At 37.2% G+C, this 23,100-nt stretch overlaps 1 protein-coding gene across 1 annotated transcript in view; it reads left to right on the forward strand.

The window, feature by feature from the left end:
* Positions 1-23,100, forward strand: part of timm50 (translocase of inner mitochondrial membrane 50 homolog (S. cerevisiae)) — a 41,421-nt gene extending 18,321 nt beyond the window's left edge. Inside the window, exons 5-11 of the mRNA XM_065281306.2 lie at positions 7,622-7,680; positions 8,961-9,080; positions 12,139-12,243; positions 13,301-13,399; positions 21,842-21,998; positions 22,082-22,188; positions 22,273-23,100. Of these exons, the coding sequence (XP_065137378.1) occupies positions 7,622-7,680; positions 8,961-9,080; positions 12,139-12,243; positions 13,301-13,399; positions 21,842-21,998; positions 22,082-22,188; positions 22,273-22,371 (746 nt within the window). The 3' untranslated portion in view covers positions 22,372-23,100. The remainder of the gene's footprint in view (positions 1-7,621; positions 7,681-8,960; positions 9,081-12,138; positions 12,244-13,300; positions 13,400-21,841; positions 21,999-22,081; positions 22,189-22,272) is intronic.

Consider the following 23,100-nt stretch of genomic DNA (forward strand, 5'->3'; position numbering starts at 1 on the left):
AACGATAATATTGGATGTAACTTGCCGTAATTAACAAAAACATGAGCCTTATTTGACAGCAGCACTAATTGAACTATTTGACCATATGCATTTGATATACATACCGTGACCGGAATGCACTTACAAATCGCGCTGTTATTAGAAACATTTAACTCTTTCCAGACTGAGCATGGAGACAAACAAGCGCAAGCCGTTTATAGAAGCAGCTGCCTGTCAGCGTGTACGGAATGAAGTCAAAACGGTCTCGGTTTTTAGACCGGCAGTCTGCCTGTGCCATTCCACCCTAATCCGGACTGCAAATTACATGTTAATATTATATCCACCATTTACAATCCTTCCTTTAAGGTCTGTTCTGCTTTTAACAGCTCAAAGCTATTACTCTCTGTAGCTTTCGAGTCCGTTGTAGGCTACAGGTAAATTTTGCAGTTGTTTTAGTTAACTTTGCAGAGCATTTTATTGTCGGAAATGGTCCTGGGCTGGGTTTTCCTATAACGATTGAACTTAGCACTCAAGGGTGCTTTCTACAAGGTAAAACGATCGCTCGCAGCTGGGTTTTAAGTGCTACTAACGAGTCGCTATCCCTTTGTCGAGTGCTGAAATGTCACTTACTGAATGACTCGTAATTGTAGCAGAAGCTTGTTTAGGCTAATGATCTTCAGCCGATGTGCACTAATATTTTTTAAAATATTATTAATTATTTTTCAATGACTTATTAAATGTTTTAATAATTTGTGCATCATGAAATATTCTTTTTTCATATTTAGTTAGGACTCGTCCCACTGCGCAATGCCTTCTGCATTTTATAATATAGTTTAGATTTTTCTTTTTATTTGTTGTTTATTATCTATGTTTATTTATTATTAAGGATTATTGCATTACCCAGTTGCGAGCGATCGTTATACGTGCATCTTTGGGAAACGCACGTAAATGAACAACGAATGTTCGTTAAGTAGCTCGTAGAAAGCGCTCTTAAGTGCTAAGTTTAATCGTTATCGGGAAACCCAGCCCTGTTCGTTTGGAATGTGACTGGCACACAGCTCTAGTCAGGACTGATTAGGCTATCCATTTATCAAGTATTGATTAATTATTTTCACTTAATCCCTTTTGCATTTTACAAAAAGTAGAATAGGCAGGCATATTCTGAATTTAATCAAAATTATGACTGTGGCGTTGAAGGAACCTTCCTTTAGTGATAAATAAATAAGTTATTTTGCTATTATTATCTAGCAAATATGACAGTTTTAAACAAACTAAGTAGCCTATTTATTTATTTATTTATTGGCAAATGCAGAACAACAAGGAACATGTAGAACATAGGCGACACGGCTCTACCTTGCGATGAGAAGATTAATCATGGGGAACATAAGCTAAATGTAATTTTAAAATGTATTTAATTTAAAAACAAATTTAAACCGAAAGCGGATTGTTTATGCTTGTCAAATTTATGCTGGCTCGGTCAAAAAATTTCGTCAGGCAGTATTTGATATATGTATTTGTGTTCATGGAAAACAATATAGGCTATAGAAATTCGTGCTGAGTGACAGGAAAAAGACAACCGTGCTATTGGCACAAGAAAAAAAAGGGTCAATGAATACGAACAAATAAATCGAAAAAAAATTAAGATATTGTTGATTCTGCATTTATCCAGCCCAGCATAAATTTGACAAGCATGTGCTTTCGTTTTAAAAATGACAGTTAAGCCTTTAATCATATAAGGGAGAAAGGCGTGTAGCCTACCTTTGCTTTCTCCTCATTGTTCTGCATTTGCCAATGAATAAGTCAGTCATATTTGTTATAAAAAAAATCAATGTATGCTACATAATAATAGAACTTGTTAATTTTTTACCAAAATAAGAAAAAGAAAGTCGGTAAAAATGTGCACCCAGCTAGACACTCAAAATGAGGGCCGGAGTGGGACTCGCTGACTATTAAAATAATATAATTAAATCCTCAGTAGCCATATCTGCTATAATGTTCTCTGCAGCCTTGAAAATTCATTGTATTTTTCTAATATATCATTTCAAATTCAGTGCAAATACAGTAGCCTAAACAATTATGATTTTGCCATAATTGTGCAACCCTATATTTTAATATTATTTAAGTAAACTTGTTAAAAAACTACTAAAAGGGAACAAATGTGTTTTCCCCTATATTTCTATAAAAAAATGTAGGTCTTGTAAATACGTATGGGGTTGCAATAGTTTGGAACCTACTGATATACAAAACTGGCTAATATGTCCTGACTGGAGCTGTGCGCGTCTGCGAAAAAAAAAAAAAAAACGAAATAGGCGTCAGCTCATTTAATGTCATTGTGCTTTCAGTTAACCTGTTTAGAACTAGAAGTGTTCGCCCTGCCCTCGACTTTAAGCGGTGCGTTCAAGTTCATATACAGCGTGCAGACAGCGTGCCCGAGCGCGAGGGGGAAAAGTCCGCGGGAGAAACTCAACAGCTTTAATGTACAAAAACCTTACGACAAACGAGAAACGTTCTAACGGAAGCCTTCAGTCAAGCAGGATTAAAAAGAGGATGAGAAACGTGCAAAATATACAATGTACAGTATATGCAGTTATGTCATTAATAACTACTGCTTTTAAAAGGACTTTTAAGTTATTGTTTTTGTTTCATTTTCAAAGTTTGATACATTGTGCATAATGACATACTTGGAAAAAGGGATAATTCAACAATAATTTATAATTGTATATCTTTTATTAATTTTATGAAATACATCAACTATATTTCAATGCACATTTAGGCCCTGAACAAAAAACAACTCGCGAGGGGAGGACTAGGGATTAACCCTTAATTAACTTTAAGGAATTAACTTTAGTGTTTAGAATTCAGTTAAAAACCAAAAAAAGAATTCTGTGTGCTTTTTGTTTAAAGTGCTTGTTTTTATTTAATGTATTTATTTATTCACTGGTGGTAGGGTTGGGGGACAATGAAGGGGAGGGGGGGAATAATTTGATGTAACGGGTGGAATAATTTTAACATGTCACCTGCAGTCCGGGTGAGGGTGGATTGCAGACTGCGGGTCTAAAAGCCAAGACTGTTTTGACTCGATTTGAGTGCCTAGCTCGATTTGAGTGTCTAGCTGGGTATGCGGTTTTATCTACTTCGTTTTTCTTATTTTACACTGTAAAAAATGTTTTGTGGCTTAGTAAATTTAACTAAATAAAATTAGTCAATTATATAAAAAATAGGTTAAAAGAAAAACTATTTTTGAGTAGAAAATAATGCAAAAATGTGAGTAATTCTAGATTAACACATTATTTAGTTAATTCCTAAATTTTATCATGTAAAATTTGTGAAAAGGAAATTAAATAATTATAAAAAAATAATAGGCTGTATTAACTTAAAAATATAGTGCATCATTTTTGCATCCACTTTTTAAAGTAAATTTTACATGGAATTTTTAGTAGGCCTAATTGCTTCTCCATGTAAAACTTACTTAAACATTGCAATTGCTTAAATTGCAAAGGCTTAAATTCAATGTAAAACTTACTTTTAAAAAGTGTATGTAAAAATGATGCACTGTATTTTTTTTGTATTTAGTAAATCCAGCGTATAATTTTTTTCATATTATTTTTATCAGTGTACTTAGTTTGTTTAAAACGGTCATATTTGTTATTAAAAATCATCAATATATGCTACGTAATAATAGCAAAAGAACTTATTTATTTTTCACTAAAATAGGAAAGTTTCTTCATGCCACAGTCATAATTTTGGATAAATGCAGAATATGCGTGCCTATTCTACTTTTTGTAAAAAGCAAAAAGGATTAAGTGAAAATAATGAATCGATACTTGATAAATGGGTGACTTGTTCATTATTGTAGTATCAAGAAATGCATTACATTTTTTAAAAACAAAGCCCGCCTTTTAATCTTTCTGACTAGAGCTGTGCGCCAGGCAAATTCCAAACGAGCAGGGCTGGGTTTCCCAAAAGCATCGCTAAGTAGATCGTAAAAACAATCTTAAAATTCATCTTAGAATTATGGGCCGTTTCCCAAAAGCTTTGTAGCTTAAGTAGCACTCGAAAATCATCGTAGATCTACGAGTGCTCTGGAGTAATCGTTAATTTATAAGTGCATCGTAAGACAGCAGTGTTACAAGGTCACCTGCAGGACAACCAGCAAATTGCACTCCTGCAATAACGATAATGTGATGTTTTAAATGTAGGCTATATTTATTTATTGGGTTTTTTTTTCTTTGTTTATTGGTTTAAATTACTTTAATATAATACATTTAAAATTCAAACGAGAAATGAAATTTAAATGACTAAACATAAATTAATTAAGAAGGAAAACGTATTTGGTACAATTTTGGTAAAAGTTGGTACTAGCAAATTGATAAATGGTTCCTACCAATTGCTGCTATAATTCATCTAGGCTACAGTAAAAAAATATTTTTTTGAAGGGTATGGCATCTGATTAAAGAAACCAAATAAATATTTACGGTACAATGCAATAATCCTTAATAATAAATAAACATAGATAATAAACAACAAATAAAAAGAAAAATCTAAACTATATTATAAAATGCAGAAGGCATTGCGCAGTGGGACGAGTCCTAACTAAATATGAAAAAAGAATATTTCATGATGCACAAATTATTAAAACATTTAATAAGTCATTGAAAAATAATTAATAATATTTTAAAAAATATTAGTGCACATCGGCTGAAGATCATTAGCCTAAACAAGCTTCTGCTACAATTACGAGTCATTCAGTAAGTGACATTTCAGCACTTGACAAAGGGATAGCGACTCGTTAGTAGCACTTAAAACCCAGCTGCGAGCGATCGTTTTACCTTGTAGAAAGCACTCTTGAGTGCTAAGTTCAATCGTTATAGGAAAACCCAGCCCAGGACCATTTCCGACAATAAAATGCTCTGCAAAGTTAACTAAAACAACTGCAAAATTTACCTGTAGCCTACAACGGACTTGAAAGCTACAGAGAGTAATAGCTTTGAGCTGTTAAAAGCAGAACAGACCTTAAAGGAAGGATTGTAAATGGTGGATATAATATTAACATGTAATTTGCAGTCCGGATTAGGGTGGAATGGCACAGGCAGACTGCCGGTCTAAAAACCGAGACCGTTTTGACTTCATTCCCTACACGCTGACAGGCAGCTGCTTCTATAAACGGCTTGCGCTTGTTTGTCTCCATGCTCAGTCTGGAAACAGTTAAATGTTTCTAATAACAGCGCAATTTGTAAGTGCATTCCGGTCACGGTATGTATATCAAATGCATATGGTCAAATAGTTCAATTAGTGCTGCTGTCAAATAAGGCTCATGTTTTTGTTAATTACGGCAAGTTACATCCAATATTATCGTTGCACCCGCTTGCTTTATTTTAGCTGCGTCACCTTAGCAGCTCCACTCCATCCAGCTGGCTCGCTGACATTCGGCAAATGTTCGTTGAAGAGACACTGATGTTTTAATGATAAAACCGCTTCATGCAGTGTTTTTAACGATTTAATGACCTCGGCTGAATTGTCAGGCACTGATAATAACTTAAACGAGGGGTTGTTCTAGTTCACGTTAATGCTACATATTTGCCATGCTATACATAAATGCTTTAATATCCTTAATATAATATCGATAACGCGGTCTGGCCGCCTTTCAGCGCTGTAACACCAGCAACGGTAAATGGCAGTGAGCCCAGCTTTTATTTTGAAAAGAGCTTATTGAGGGGGCGTGGCATTACTTTGAAGCAATACCCCTGATTGGCTGACTACACGCGTGGATCGTAGTGACAAACTCTGCGGAAAGATAGTGCCAAAAAGATCTGTAGACTTGTGCAGAAGGATTCGTGAGTGCCCTGTGATCTGCAAACACAGATTCAACACTTGCATGCTGAACTTTGCACAGAATGTGTAAGAATGTCTTTTTACAATGGTTGGAAAATACAAGTTAGACTGTGTTTGTTTGCAAATTGTGAGGAGGGCATTTGTAGATTTTTTTAATGGAAAACAGCGAAACAGTTGTGCCAAAATTCTGAAAACAAATGCAACACAATCTACAAACAAATAATGACCCTCATGCGCAGACAAATCACTTTGCATTCATTTAAATTCTGTTTGTCAAGTACAAGTCGATGATTTCTATTTGTGAATCATAAAGAGTTGGTTTGCGGATTTTAAATCTATTTGTAAATCGCATTTTATATTTATATGTCATGAAGAGTCTGTTCGTGGATTTTTATATATTTGTAGATCTCGTTTTACATTTGCAGATCATGAGGAGTTTGTTTGCAGTTTTGGAACCTATTTGCAGATTTGTTTCGTGTTTACAAATTGTAGTCTCTTCATTTTCAACGATTATGGCATTATTTTGTCACCAAAGCGAAACAATAGTGTCAGAATTCTGAAAACAAATGTGACACAATCTACAAATAGAAAATGATATTCATCTGCAAAGAAGTCACTTTACATTCATTCAAATTCTGGTTTTCAAGTACAAGTCACTGATTTCTTTTTGTAAATCATGCTTTATATTTGTGGATCACAAAGACGATTCGTAGATCTTGTTTTACATTTGCGGATCACAAGGACTGTGTTTGTGGATTTTTAATCTATTTGTAGATTGCGTTTTGTGTTTACAAGTTGTAATATCTATTTGTGACTTTTACTCTGTCCATTTTCAATAATATTGGCATCATATTACCCCCATAGAAATCTGCCTTACCAGTCCTGACCAGTGTAAAAAAGGCATTACAACGGGCACGATCAGGCTCTAATCTACGCCTTTTTACTACAGACTTGTCATTGATATAAAACAGCCCGATGACTGAACCACGAGTATAGTTTGTCTATACTTGTCTATAGCCTTCAACACATGCGCATTGCGACAAAATGCAACTCCTGGGCTACATAATACGTTCTCCTGTGGGTGCACGCGCAACCTACACATACAATTACCAGGGTTTTTTGGACCATACTTTGGCCTTAATTCTTGCATAGATCTGTAGAGGCCTGATGAGGAGATCTCCATCCTGTGTCACTCATTAGTCTCGAGGGAGAGCTTATTTCATCGGAGGCTGCCAACAGGCACATGCTCCCTTGAAGAGCTCAAACACTCCCCCTTCAAACTAATCAAACAACGAGAGGAGAAAGGGAGGGAAAAATCCAAAGCGTGCAGACGAGAGGGTGTTTAAGCAGTTAGTACCCTCCCTCCCCCACTTCTCCCAATCAGCCTCCTTCCTTGTACCCTGATGTTGACGGCCCCTTGGCGGGCGCCTGCTCTAACAGACGCCCAGCGAGACGGGCCGGAGGTCGGGTAAGCTGTGTGTTGCCACTTTATCTGCCCTTTTGCCTTTTGAGGTGGCATATGGCACGTGGCAAATGCGAACCGTTAAGTGGTAAAACAAGCGAATTGCGTCAGTTTCAGTAATGTGAAGATGACTTTATTATTCGATGTTGTAACAAAAATATTATCTGGACTTTGATGCAACTTACGTCTCTTTTGCTGTATGAAGGTCTCGCCTATAGGCTCTATGCAGCCTGTTTAAATAAATGCAAATATTAAAATGTTTTGTGAGGGTGAAAAAATAATGCTTTTACTGTTAAAGAGGATTTTGATCTTCTGATTTTACAAATGTGTAATTTTTTGTACTTCTAGATGTTCCAGTTATGCAACAGCTCAAAAGAACCTATAAATACTTCAAAGATTACAGACAGGTGAGAGGATGCAATAAACATTTCTGTATTAAAGGTTTTGTTCAGGTTTGCCCTCATGTTGTTTAAAATCTTTATGAATTTGTGTTGCTGTAGCCTTTTTGTTGTTGGGGCGTTGTAACTTGTCACCATTAGGGTGATTCTCACAAAATCCAGATTTAGAATGTCTAGCATCAGATTTTTTTAAAAAGCCCTTAAAGCTCTTTTTTTGCACATGAAGAGTTTCGTTGCAAAATGAGATAAATCTGTTTTTAACATTTTTGTCAAAACATGTTTATTATTATGTTATCATGTTATTATTTTGTTTTATGGTGCTACTTAGCTGTATTTTTTAAGTTATGAAGGTCAAAACCAATTGCAGTTGAATTGATATTAATTGGAATGCACAACCAAAAAACAAGATTTCTAAAAAAAAAATGTAAAAAACGGAGTTATCTCGTTTTGCAACGAAACTCTTCACATATAAGATTAAGGTCTAAACTTACTATAACCATTATTTTTAGAGGATTTAAAACATATTTTTCTATATAATTATTTACATTTTTTTGATTATCATTATCAAAAATTATCATTACCGCAACAAGATATTACTTTAAATATATGCATTTACAAATTTCTTAAAAAATAAGAACTGCTTTCCTGGTAGCCATCTTGAGAGTCACAGTCAATTATGTCCCTTCCAACTTTTTTAAAAAATGTTAGTTCCTTGAGGGCTTAAACAATGATTGAAAATTGTTGCGGAGGATGAGAAAATTGGTCTTGGACACATTTATATTCCTTATTATTGTCTCTACATTTGACAATATCACCAAATACCACATGTTTCTTTACTGTTAATGTTTATAGGATAACATGCACTGAAGCTTTTTATTTTTTTTTATTTTTTTATTATAAATATTTCCATGTCAAAGAACCCAAATCCAGTCATGGACATGTTGCGGTAATGAAAAATGTCCCCTTAAATGTGGGAAAAAAAACAACAAAATTGGTTTGTATGATGTCATTTGAATTCATGGGCAAAATAGTACATGAAGAGATGTTTGTAACTGTATGCTTCTTATTTTGAATTTACTTTTTTATCAGAATGTTACATGACACCTCATAAGTCTACTTTCGCGAGAATCACCCATTAAGGTCAGGGGTTCGATCCCCAAAATGTATAGCTTGAAGTCGCTTTGGATAAAAGTGTCTGCCAAATGCATAAATAAATATAAGTGATATGACAAAATAAAATAAATATAAAAAAGTATGTGGTTTGAAAATATCTTTCTGCTTCGCTGTAGATGATCATCGAGCCCACAAGCCCGAAACTTCTCCCAGATCCTCTGCGAGAACCCTATTACCAGCCTCCATATACTCTAGTGCTGGAGCTCACAGATGTCCTCCTGCATCCAGAGTGGTCGGTAGGTGTCAAAGCTCAATATCTGTGTAAAGAACTATTCGCACAGGATAAGTATTATCTGGGGACCTCGTGTGATTTTAGAAATTACCAGAGTTTCATGTTGCCCATTCGCACGGGATAAGGAGCTGCGCTCCTCAGCTGCAGTGCGAGAGGTGCAGAAACCATAGACTGTAAAAAGAGATTGACGTAGTGTCCATGACATCACCCATAGGTTTCTGAAGATCGTTTTTGAAGCCAATAGTAGGCGTTGCATCACTCGCGGATATCCGAAAATGGGTAAAGAGGTGGGATGTGGGTGAAGCTGAGGTGGCTGGTTGCTGAAACTACGCCCGCCTAGCTCGACTCTAGTGACAGCAGTGGCTGTTCAACTGTCACTCTAGTGGCCACGCCCCAATTATGCAGAACGTTAAGGCTTAAAATAATGTAAACGGATGAGTTACAAAATTAGCTACTTAGACCAAAAAATATTTTTGTACCAGGCTGTAAAACATGGGGGTCTATGGGAATTGACTTCCTTTTGGAGTCAACCTCTAGCCGCCAGTTGATGAATCTCAGTTTAAATCACTTTTGTATTGGCTTCATCAGAAAGATCGGAGGATTGCCCCTCTGCAGAAACCGATAAAAAGGAAATTAAAAATGGCACAGACTTAAAAAAAATATATACAATCCTACCAAATCCTGGCCAAGTTTTGGGGATGCCACTTCACACTGAATTAATATTATCAGGACCTCTGTGTTGGGTGAAAATATGGTAGGTCATTTGCGGAGAAATCTTTACTTTACAAATTACAGATGCGGCAGAACCGCAAGAGATAAAAATCACAGAGAACATCCGCAGTTATTACAAATCACTTAAGGTCACCAGGTAATACTAATCCTATGCCAATAGGGCTCATGAGTCACATATAATCTAGTATTGTATCCAGTCCTAGAAACCAGAATTGTGTAATCCAGATTTCACATTCCCGGACGCCCACTTGGTTCCCGCAATTTCTTTTTTTTTTAAGAGTTTTGTTAGATTGTTTCAATCTGCTGACTGCAGATGCAATCTATACTTTAGTGGACAGCAGCTGCTTCTGTTTTCGTGTATACTTTATGTGAAAACTCCACATACACGGTGTGTATCTTATGCGTTCAGTTAGATCCCTCCTGCTGTAAAGTGCTACCTCTTTGATTTGCTATTAAGTGACCTTGGTTGTTTTAACAGTTTATAAGGTTTTCCCCCTTTTGCCAAATAGTCCTTATCAATTCTTGTTAATCACATGAAGCCATCTGGATGGCTGTTTTGGGCCAACCACCTGTCGTTCTCTCCCTACCTGTTTTCTCCCTCCTCACCTGGCCAGCTGTGAGGGTAGGGCCACACACAGGTGACAGGTGGAGCGTAGCCCACCTGCAACCTGACACTCCTCAGCAGACTGTTACCGTAGCGTACGGCACAGTGATTTTTCTTTAAGCTGAAGTGATGCTTTGTTTTTTTTGTTTTTTTTTTTTTTTTTTTTTTACTTAATGTTTATTAATTTTTAACAAAAATAACATACACACATTAACACATATAAAGGAAAAAAAAAAAAATACATAATAAAAGAAAAGGGGGAAAAAAATAAAAATGCTTTGTTTTTTGACTGTACTCTTACTTTTTGTCTTGTACTCGGGTATAGGTGTACCTGGTCAAAACACACATCTTTTACTCTAGACTACTTTAAAGGTCTCGTTCTTTCTGTGTTTTTGAAGCTTTGATTGTGTTTACAGTGCACAATTTTCACTGTCCTCAAAACAGGCTGATGTCTTCCTTGTTCTATGAAGTCCCTCCTTCAGAAATACGTATCGAGTTCTGATTGTGTAGTTTGTTTAGTGTGTTGTGATTCGACAGCAGCTTAGCTTGCCGTTAGCTTAGCTGGCGACTGAAGTATTCCTGTGGGTGGAGTTTAGTCAAAAAACTGTTTTACTGACGTCATTAGAGCAGGAAGTAGAGGGCTGTAGGCCAAACGGGGGCCGTTTGCTGTAGGCTTTGAAAGAAGAATTTTATTAAAGAAAATATATCGCCTAGCAGTGAACTTAAAGCTTTATAATTTTCAGGTATTATTCATGCTGTGACAGCAACATTAGACACTAACTAAAGTTTGAAAAATGGGATCAGAAAGAACGCGACCTTTAACTTGGCTGTTTAGTTTATTTACCCCAGTGTAATTAAGATGGATAACACAAGTGGATGCTTTATTTTGCTTTGTTTTCTGTTCTGAAGACTGGAAAACTGGAATAGCCTGGCTCTTATTTACTGGTAATGACTGAGAAAGACCTAACAGCAATTATCTTTTTCAATGTAATCCTGATGGATCCTGAATAAACACAAAATATTGGCAGTCTGCGTGCTTAAATTAAATTATGGCAACTTAAGAAGTCAGTAATGTCACCTGTAAGCAAACTTACGTAAAAAAGGGGCAACATACTGCTTGATTTGCCTAAAGGAAAAAATCTGTTGCATATTAATCTGCTTCCTAGAAAGGAAATGACCACATTTAAAAGGAATGTACTGTGCTTTATATTTGTAGTCAAAGGTTTTATAGATATTTATACGTATGTGTGTAAAATATGTATGTATATGTGTGTGTATTTATTTATTTATTTATTTATTCATAATTAAAACAAATTATGACAATATTTTGTACCCGTCTCTTAGACCTACACATTTATTCACTTCTATATTAAAGTTTTGAAATGTTTTATAACTTTTTGTGAAGCAGCTGTATGGTACATTTTAAACATCTAAAAACTAAATGATATAATGTAAATAACAAATAATTATGGGAGTTATGTTGTTAGTAAAAATCTAAAATGAATAGCTAAAGGACACTTCAACTAATCAATCTTAAAATCTTTGATTCACCGCTGTATTTGGTGCCCAAACATACTGCCAGAAATCAGAACACATGGGTAGCTGTAATTGAGACACACGTGGCGATTATGTAATCGTCTCACACGTAATTGTAATGCCGATTAGTTTTTTGTGTATAAAGTGTGTACATTGTGTGTAAATAATGATTTGTGGTTCTTCTCTCCAGTTGGCAACAGGCTGGCGTTTTAAGAAAAGGCCTGGCATAGATTACTTGTTCCAGCAATTAGCCCCGCTGTATGAGATAGTTATCTTCACATCAGAGACAGGCATGGTAAGTCACTTCAGTTTACTATTTACCACAATAATGCCAATGTGATGGGCTGCTTGTTTGTTTTTCAATACACTAACTGGTTACGGTTGCAAAAAAGAATGCTTAGCACTGAACTCGCCCACAATAGTTGTTTATGTTTTGGGTACTGTGGCACACCTTCACATTTGTTGATTCTACAAACAAATAGTACATACTTGTGTTCAAATATAACATTTTCTAAATCACCCAGTCAGTAGGGCCTTTATGCTGAACTTCAGTGTTTGTGTGTGTCTGCTGTTTTGTTGTGGCACCAGTGAGTTTTTTGTTTTTGTCCTTTTGCATGATTATCTGATACTTGCCACACTTTTAAAGTCATGCAAATGAGCCTCATTTCGGTTGAATCTCTTTTGTTCGGAGTGCTGCTGGTCGTTTTTGTTGAATTGAATGTAAATGTAAATTTCGCTGTAAAGAGTATGTCTCACTTTAATAGGCCATGTACTCTCTTCAAAATTTACACACAAGTTTTTGAAGTTATGGCTTTTTGATGACGTTTAATGGGTCAATATGAGACACATATGGTTTTATTTTAGTTGTAATAAGTATGTATCTCCAAATCGGCGACTTTCCAAACGCTTTTGAGGAATGGCCTTATTGGCTAACATTTACTTGCCTACTATTGGCTACAGAGAAGTGCCTCATCTTCTTTCCAATCGCATGAATGTTGCGAAACAGCAGCCGCATCATCTCAATGAATCACTTAATTTGCATCAGTGATGCGCTGGTTGATCCGAAATGAGCGTGTGCCTGCGGTCACCTGCGGTTACGAGTCATCCAAAAATATTTTTAATGATATTCAGGCCGCGGTCGGTCAGGTCGTTTGAGGTTAAGATGCTAATTAACTATTTTAAACAATCACTACTTGCGGGCGGGTTAGTTGAAAACGTCGGTCGGGTGTGGGTTGTTTATAACAAACCTGCAAATTGTCTGGTCATTTAGAGTCAAGCATTCCAATGAGTCTTGTAATAAAATGATTTAAATGTTTGTCAAAAATATGATTGTTTGCAATGTTTCCTTGCAGACGGCGTACCCACTGATTGACAGCATTGACCCTCAAGGGTTTGTTATGTACCGGCTCTTCAGGGATGCCACACATTATATTGAGGGCCACCATGTAAAGGTAAATTATTATTATTTGTCAATTGATACTCATGCTTTACTAGTGGGCTCATAAAATAACTCCCAGGATTTAGGAAACTAAAAAATCCTGTTCCTGTAAATTTTCTGTTCTTGGCTGTAGCTTACTGTAAATTTGGGACGTCTTTTATTTCGCCACCACTGAGTCACAACAGACGTTTTTTCAAAGAAGCTGAACTCTGATCAGTGCCACATATCAACAGTTAATCATTAGGTTTCTCATGCACAGCTGTTTATATGAACCAAAGTCCAAGCATGTGTTCAAAGGAAACTCTTTTTTATAACCGCAACATTGCAAAACGTTTGCGGTCTGAAAATCTTTACTAAAATGTTTACTGTAAAATGCTCCAACATCTGTGCACATGGTACGGTGATTGCTCAAGAACTCCATATGAGTGTTTGATGCCTCTTCCCAATCCTGGTCATTCTTCCCCCACCCTATGGGTCCCCTTTCCTGTGTGACCCGGGCAACATTATGGCGCGATGCCCCCTGTGTCTCTGCTGCATGCCGTCCTTCTGTTCGCCCATTGATTTTCCCCACTGCTATGTCCTTATTCTTTTTTTCTTTTCTCAACTGCCCAAGACAATAGCAGTTTCTCCACCTCCTTCTGTGTCTCTTCATGGGCCTCATTAACCTTCTGCCTCCTCCTTCTCCTTCATTAGGCCCTCCGTCGTTATCTAAGCTTTCTCCTCATTACGCTCATGAATGGGACAGAATCGAATCTTTAAACTTTACTTACCCCAAACCCATTGCAGCGTACAGAATTTACTAAATTAGTTGTTGATGCTAATGCTAAGACGCTTTGCTTGTAAACTGATTTGTTGTATGATTGTTTGTTAAAAAATAAAGCAAGCAATCAGTGTTGTACTCAGACGCTTGAATTGCCATTTAAAAAGCGTTTGGTTTACCAGCAGTAAACCAACGCACAGCAAATGTTCTTAAAAGGAATAGTTCACCCGAAAAGGAAAATGACACTGAGTACTTCCCTTAATGCCAGTGTATATGACTTCCTTTCTTTAAGAAAGAGTTATATTAAATAATTTCCTTGCTCATGCTATCGATTGTTGGTTGTCTCGTGACTGTGTGTTTTACACAACACATATGATGACTAGTAAACTGTTTCATGGTATTTATTGTTTGCGGTCACAATGCATTCACAATTTTTCTAAAAAATGTAGCTTGAAAAATTACATCATTTATTAATATTTGTATTGTATTGAAGTAAACTCTGCATGTTTGTCACAAGTGTAGTATGAATTGTTATCCAATTATGCTATCATCATGCGAAGTTTATCATTCGGTTTTAAAATAAGACTAGATTTCCAAATGTCACAAACATGCTATTCGTTTTAATTATGACATTTGTAAATATAATGTCATATTTGTTATTAAAAGACATATTTATTAGGGATGTGACGAGATCTCGTGCGACGAGATCTCGCGAGATTAAATGTGTATCGCGAGATTTCTTGTGTAGGTGAAATTCTGGCCGTTTCTCAAAAAAAAAAAGGCTGCATCCTTCGGAGGTCGCATTTTTAAACTGCATTTACTTCATAAAGACTGTCTTTTTAGAGACTAACAATTATAAAGTTTACTAATAATTTAGTTAATCGCAAATTGTTGTAATATGCTCACGACTTGCGAATGTAATGCTCAGTTAATGATCTGAAATAAACCTTAATGACGTATGCAGCCTGCATATGCGACCTCCGGAGGAGGCAGTTGCAGGCGCCTTTTTTAAATGATATTCTATGGGCATGGAGCGTTTGCGCGCTGTTTATGCGCGCTGAGCGCCTTGCGGTTTTTGCCGGCGGCCGCAGCACGCGCCTTTGAAGGAACGCTGAGAGCGGAGAAGCGCCCGACGTCATTCGCGTCTTTCCATTGTCCACTCGAATGAGGGGAGATGCGGGCCTTACGTTGTGGTGAGGGAAGTTTACAGTTGCTTTGAAGAACCGGACTCCACTCGCTCACTCTCTCCTGCGTGTTTGTGCACCTCTCACCCTCAAACAAGGTCAGATCAAGCATCCTCTTTTTAAAGTTTCTGCTAATATGACAGTCAACAGCAAAAGAGCGCACGCTTCAATATTTGATTGACAAGACAGCTGACTAGGTGGTTGCCTAGCAATATTAAAAGCCGCGTCGACACGCACTGCTCTTTTTTTTTTAAAAGGCAGTGCGTCGCGCCTTGCGTTTCCAAGCGTTTAAAGCGTGGTTGGTATAATTAGCCTCTTACAGTGCATGCATTATATTCTGTCTTTTACTGCATTTGCTTTTTTGTTTGGGTTTCCAATAATGTTCGTTTGGGAGCTCGTATGAAGTCTGAGACGTGTTGTGTTTTTCTGTAGATCAGTGTCAGATGTGAAGTCTCAGCAGATTAAACCATCACAGAGTTTACATGATTTAATGTCTGCATGTTCATTTCTATTGTAAAGAAATGGACGTATATTAAATATTCAAATGGATTTAAACATTGTTTGGCTAAAAAATAAGCGTTTTTTTTCCGTCTAAAGTGAAAGTGAAAGTGAAGATAGCATCCGAGACGAGTCTACTATCGCCCCCTGCAGGCATTTGTTATAATATATACATAATGCTATTTATTTATAGACCACAAATGTAATGTGTTTGTTAATGTAATGTTGTTTAATGTAACTTGGTTTTAATACTTTATTTGAACCAATTATTATTGCATCTTCGTTATTATGTAATTTTAAAGGCTACTGCTCACTTGGGTCTATTTTTATTACCCAAAAATAACAAATTACTTCATTATCAGTTAGTAAAATAATTGTTAGGGGCAGTCCTTGATTAGTTAAAACATTTAAAAATAACATGATTTCAGTTTCTTATTCATTTATTTTATCATCGAGGGTTTCTTAAAAAGTGTAAAAATATCGTCTCGTTCTCGTGAACCCAATCTCGTGTCTCGTCTCGTCTCGTGGATTAAGTGTCTCGTCACACCCCTAATATTTATATATAATTTTTGTGTAATATTAAACTGTACCTGTCAAAATGATTTGCAGCATCTGGGTTATTGTGTGTTATTGTTTTTTTTAGTGGTTGTTATCTGGGAATAACAAACCTGCAAATGGTTATATGTGTTGTGCAAAACACACAGTCACGAGACATTAAAGAACCAACGATTGAAAAGTTTATTACACTGGTATCATTAGCTGCGTTTCTATTAAAGATTTGCTCAAAACTTTAGCTTCGTTTTCGAAATGTTGGCAAACACTCGACTTTGTTTCCATTAATCTATACTATAGGGTGGGCAATAAACTGGTAGATATGATTAACCTGTAGAAATGTGTTAACCAGTAGAGAATTTGGACTATCGTCTCTATCAAGGTTACTTGCCCATGTCACATTTCCAGAAGAAAACCACAATTTTCTCTTACTAAATTTCACATAGCATCTTTAAGTTATAATAACATAATAACAAAAAGAATTAGATTTTTTTATATAAACTTTTTTTTTCAAAATGCTATAACTTTATTGAATCAATTCATCTTTGCCATGTTATTTATATTCATTTAGTTTACTAGTCATATACACTGATTAAAAATAAACATTAATGGCATTAATCAAACACTTTTGTCATATTAAGAACACTGTCATTGCTGTGGTCATCCTTGTGACATCGTCGCTGAACTTCCTGCTTGATTTTTGTTAGGTTCGAGTAAAATAATGGAAAGTTTTTCATAAGATCTGCTGGGGTCAATGTGTTAGCATGACAGAAGCTGGATGCTGTCGCGTGAGAACCAAGCATGCCGCACAAGCCCTGAAAAGTGAAGCCAAAACGTCTCGATCTCCCCCCAGTGACTGGTCCCAGTATAGGTCATAAACCCCGCCTCCCTATGTTATTCAATTGGACTTGAGACCAACTAAAAAAATTAATTACACTTCAATGATCTTTTTTTCGAAGCTGGTTTCTGTCATTTATTGTAGTTTTTATCACACTGATGTAAATTCAAATGTTTGTTTTTAAAATAAGTTTGTGTTTAGTTAGTTATTTAGTGATATAAAAACGGTGGTGTCACGTCATGATTGACAGCTGTGATATCATGTGATATGCGCATTCTGCGAGAGCGAGGGCGGGGTTTTGACTTCGCGGCTTCACTTCCTGCTCACTACTGCGCATGACTGGTCCCGAAATCGCTTCTGCGCAGACTCAAGACCCAAGATGTCAGCGCCATATCGGGACACTGGCTGCTTCACTTTTCACCAATGGAAGGGAGCGAACAGGCGTCGTCCATCTTTTTTTTACAGTCTATGGTGAGAATAAGCAACAGCCGGCATTTTTCCGTCTCCTGAGTAACTCTCACGTAAAATTATTCGATTTTGATAGCTTACGTTTCTTTCCCGCCACAGAAAACCATCACAGGTTTATCAATGCCATCAATAGTGGATTTATTGCATTGTGCAGAGAAGGAGGACTGGCATTTTTTATGGCTTGGGAAAAAATGGAGAAAAGATGACAGAATAACAAAGCGGATATCGGATTTTGCGTAAAATTAAAAATGTACTTTTTAATGACCACATACAATACTGATTTTGGCGGTAACTAATTGTTTTTTTTAAATGGCGTTTATTGTGTTTTGGAACCAAACTCTTCATATACACATTATTATTTTTTATCATTCTTTCATCACTGACTGTCTTTCTATAGTGAACTTGAGTTTTGTCTTTACCTTCTTTTTATGCTTGTAAAAGTTTGTTTGTGAGAATTAAGAAAATTCTATGGCATTAAATATTTTAATAACATAAAATCCTTATTAAAAGATAAAACATCTCTACAGTGATGCATATCTTTATCATGATATAAAATGAATTATATCGTGATTTAAGATTTTGGTCATATTGCCCACCCCTATATGCGAAAGTGTAATTTTGTCATTTCAAAAACCGAACAGGTGTGTTCAACTTCATGTGCACAGTGCCGATCGACATGCAGATGACATCAAAATATCGCAAGAGCGACTCAAAAGCATACAGAGCAGTCAACTCTCGAATTGCTCTCTCGTCATTTTGATGTCATGCGCTTGTCGGATGCCACAAAGTCATACACACCTCTTCTGTCTTGTCCTACCAAGAGTGATCATGTGACTTTTATGCACTTCAGATGACCCATAATTGCAGAAATACTGTTTCCGTTGCAGTTTTATAAAAATATTACTTTTTCGAATTGCATGAACACCCACTTCACCCAAGCGTAAACACTTTTTTAAGATATATTGGACTTTATGCGATATTGTGGCAGTTTTCATTAACACAATATGAAGTTCGTAAGGTCATGCTACTTGAACGTAGCTTAGTGGTCATGCAGAACTAGATGTATTTGTTCACTCCGGTCACATTTCACCACAGCCTGTTTGGCTTCATTCCCCAGACCCCATCAACACTCTCTCTCCATCCACCTTCTGCCAACCCGTGTTTTACCCTCCCGCACCTCCCCTTCTCCTCTCACCCACCCGCACCTCCCATCTGGCCACCTCAAGCAGTGTGGGGGTGAGCATAGGCGATTGGATCAAAAACGAGGCTTGTTATGGAGTAATCTTCCAAAAAACTTTATCTGAGAAAAGTGAAGGAACACTTGAAAATCTGCAGATGTAAACTACACATACTTGGGCCAAAGCGAGAATCGGTGACTAATATCGTTTACTCCACTCTTGGCCATCTGACAGATCGGCACTTAATATAGATACCACAGCATCATGATTCACTTCTAGCCAACTTGAGCTTGAGCACTTTCAGATGCGTTTGTTTATAGAAGTCAGAATGGCCTTCCTGTAAACCATTTCGTATTGATATGGCACCAGTAGATGCTGCTTCCCTCCCCCAGCCGAGGTATTGAATACGGGGGGGTGGGCTGGTCTGAGATTTGATTGGCAGGAGCGTAGCGTGGCACGTGCGGATGGCAAGAGGCACGCTTCCTCCGGCTCGTGCTTCAATGTTTCACCTGGGGAATTGAAGCGACTCGGCAACATGACACTCTCGTGCGCAGCTGCGTTACACGGCTCCGCTTGCACACATTTAGATCAGATACACAGTAGCTACGCAGAGAGAAAAATCATCAGCACACATTACATTTCCTTTCTTACTGTACATAATTTGGATGCGTAATGTGAAGTTATGGTATAATCCATAAAAATCCCATTATTTATACATGCACGCTTATAGACTCGATAACAAATACACTACGATACACGCGCTCCTGCTCCCAGCGGGGTTTAGGCGTGTCTCGTAGGGAAGACAGATGCCGCTAATTTATTGTAAATGCTACGGAGTGTGCCGCCGTCCAGAGAGGTTTCCTTTCGGGGCCCCTCCATCTCTCCCACTCATTCGCCGCACACAACTTTTTCAGCCCCTCAGGGGATGCTGATGACCTCAGTGATAGAGAGAGTGCAGCGTCCCTGTCCATCTGCTCAGCAGGACCACCGCTGAGACATCTGGCCCGGAGAGAGTGCGTGTTTGTGTGTCGCCGAGCACCGGGGCTAATGGGCTGGTGTTAAGTCTTTGCACCCCTCTACAAATGCATAGGTGTAAATATGGTTCACATCAGTGTCACGCGACATGGATGTTTGGGGGTGGTGTGAGAGGTCACATTTAACCTCAATTTGTATGTATAGACACTGTGATAAGTAGAATGGGCCTAAATGTCAGGCCTCTATTAGGCAAAGGGAAGCAGTGCACTGCAGTGAGTTGTGCGATATGTAGTCAACTTTCAAGAAGTTTAATGAAAAATATATTTTTGGGAATAAAGATATTTGTAATAAATAATTATTTTAGCAAGTAATAGTTTAATTTGACACCCGTCCTCTTTTATATTAATTGACTGTATTCTGTAGTCTCAGTAAAAAAATATATATTTGCAATAATACCTTGTATTATACATTTTTTATATATAATTTTCCTGTTTAACATGTTTTCTTTTTTGATATAACATTGCAACACTGTAATAAAACACAATAAAAATATTCAAATTTGTGTAATGTAGTTTATTATCTAGACTGTAGGCTGCTTGTGGTTGCCAATGCGTTTTTGCATGTATGCATTTATCAGGTATTTTACAACTGCTTTGAATGTCGTTCATCCAATCAGAACTTACAATTTAGGGATACGTTTTGAAAACAAATTTGAGATATAAATGTGATATAAATATAAAACTTGTGTGGCAGTTTCTCAGACAGGGTTCAGATTAATCCAGGGCTATGCCATAGTTAGGAAATTTTAAGTAGTTTTTACATACAGACTTTACAAAAAACAATACTGGTGTGCATCTTGGGACAAAAACAATAGCAGTGATATATGTTAAAGTCACAAGTGACACATTTTCTAGCTCCCTTAAAGTAAAACATTTGATTTTTACCGTTTTGGAATCCATTCAGCCGATCTCTGGGGTCTGATGGTACCACTTTTAGCATAGCTTAGCATAATCCATTGAATCCTATTTAGAATCCCATTAGCATCGCGGTCAAAAATTACCAAAGTGTTTTGATATTTTTCCTTTTTAAAACTTGACTCTTCTGTGGTTACATCGTGTACTAAGACCAACGGAAAATTAAAAGTTGCGATTTTCCAGGCAGATATGTCTTAGAACTATACTCTTATTCCTGCGTTATAATCAAGGACTTGCTGCCTTAACATGGCTGCAGCAGGCGCAATGATATTACGCAGTGCCTGAAAATAGTCTCCTTGGTAACTTTCAATAGCAGGGGACTACTTTCAGGCACTGTGTGTTTTTAAATAGGAAAAATAGTGAAACTCTTTGGGTGCAATGCTAATGGTATAATCGGATTCAATGGATTATGCTAAGATATGCTAAAAGTGGTACCGCCACTTTTACTGTTACAAAACTGTAAAAATCAGATGTTTAACTCTAGGGGAGCTGGAAAATGAGCCTATTTTTTTAAAAAAGTGGAGTGTCCCTTTAAGATATTTAATGTTTTTAAATTAAGGCAGCTCAAACATGCATTTAAGTCTGGGACTAGGATAAGCCCTGTCTGGGAAACCGCCCCTTAATGTTTATTTTAAGCTCTGCACTGCAAACATTTTTCAAATTCCTCCTTAAAATTCACCCAAAAATACCTTAAGTAAATAACTTGTATACATTTATTTTTTTCGTATTTAAGAACCTTTAAAACCAAGCAGATCTGGGGCACCACTGACTTGAATAAAATCATACATTAGAAGTGAATGGTGCCCCAGATCTGCTTGGTTACATTCTTAAAAATATCATCCTTTGTGTTAAGCAGAACCAAGAAATTTATACAGGTTTGAAACAATTTGAGGGTGAGTAATTCATGACGATTTTTTGTGAGGTAAACCATCCCTTTAAAAAGCACCTTCTGTAGTCAAAATTCTGTTCAAACGAATGACGCACACGCTTGAATGATATTCGCTAATGACACATTCTTTGTCCTACAGGATGTGTCTTGTTTGAATAGAGACACCTCTAAAGTCATCTTAGTAGACTGCAAACGGGAAGCCTTCAGCCTCCAGCCTTTCAATGGTTTGGCACTCCGCAAGTGGGATGGTAACTCTGAGGACCGCACACTATATGACTTGGCTGCTTTCCTGAAAAGTGAGTGAATAGAAGTATTGGGCAAATAGGTATTTCCATGTACAAATCATGTGTTATCATTTGATCTCTTGTATGGCTTGCAGCTATTGCCATCAGTGGAGTGGAGGACGTACGTGGTGTGCTAGAGAACTACGCCCATGAGGAGGACCCTATTGAAGCCTTCAAAAGAAGACAAGCGCAGCTCGCCCAGGTAATTACATTTTTTTTTAGTTTTGGCACATTTTTTACATTCATGACCATATGCTAATGATCATTTTTGTGTGTACATACACAGGAAGAGGAGCAGAGACTTTCTGAAATTGCTCAACAGAAGAAACAGGGTTTTTCATTAGGTTCCATTGCAGGTCGTTTCCGGTCCCGGAAACAGCAATGATGATTCATCCTAGTCACAACCATCAGTGACGCTCCAACCGTAGTCAAACAGGTGGACAGCGTATGTGGACGTGTGAGAGGGAGGGGAGGGGAGAACAGCAGCACTGGGCAAAACATCCAATCCGTCTACACTGAATGATTGCAAACTTGTTGGGTTAGGGGTTGGGATGGGCCCAACTCCAAAAGACAATCCATTCCTGTGTATGAGATGACAGTTCATGGACGGCAGACACACAAATATGGTGCCCTGATGTACGATCTCACTTATGATTTAAAAACTGTTTAAAGGGAGTCACATGCCTGCCTGGTAGGACCAATGCTTGTCCATTTCTTGGCTCCATTGTGTCTGCAATAGCAAAGGATGGCATAGCACCACATAAACTGATGAAGTGATGCTGATACATTTCTATTACATAGATACATATTACTAAATGCTAAAAGCCTGATATTAGACAACAATAATGTTTGTTCGGTACATGAGTGCATAAGTGGTTAGTCAGGAAAAACCGTGTATGTGTCCTCATGCTGCTTGTGATACTGTCTTGTTATGGTGAGGAAAACCTCTAATGTAAAGTCAAATAAAGAGAGCTCAATCTGGTGCTATTTCTCTCCATGTCAGAAATGGCCCTTCTTGTCTGAAGATACGCTTGTTGAATGTTTTTGTATTGCTATTAATGTGAACAGTGACCCACCTGGAATATCTCCAATAAACAGACCATAACTAAGTGTT

Source organism: Paramisgurnus dabryanus, chromosome 8 (genome assembly GCF_030506205.2).
Source record: "Paramisgurnus dabryanus chromosome 8, PD_genome_1.1, whole genome shotgun sequence".
Classification (NCBI taxonomy): Eukaryota; Metazoa; Chordata; class Actinopteri; order Cypriniformes; family Cobitidae; genus Paramisgurnus; species Paramisgurnus dabryanus.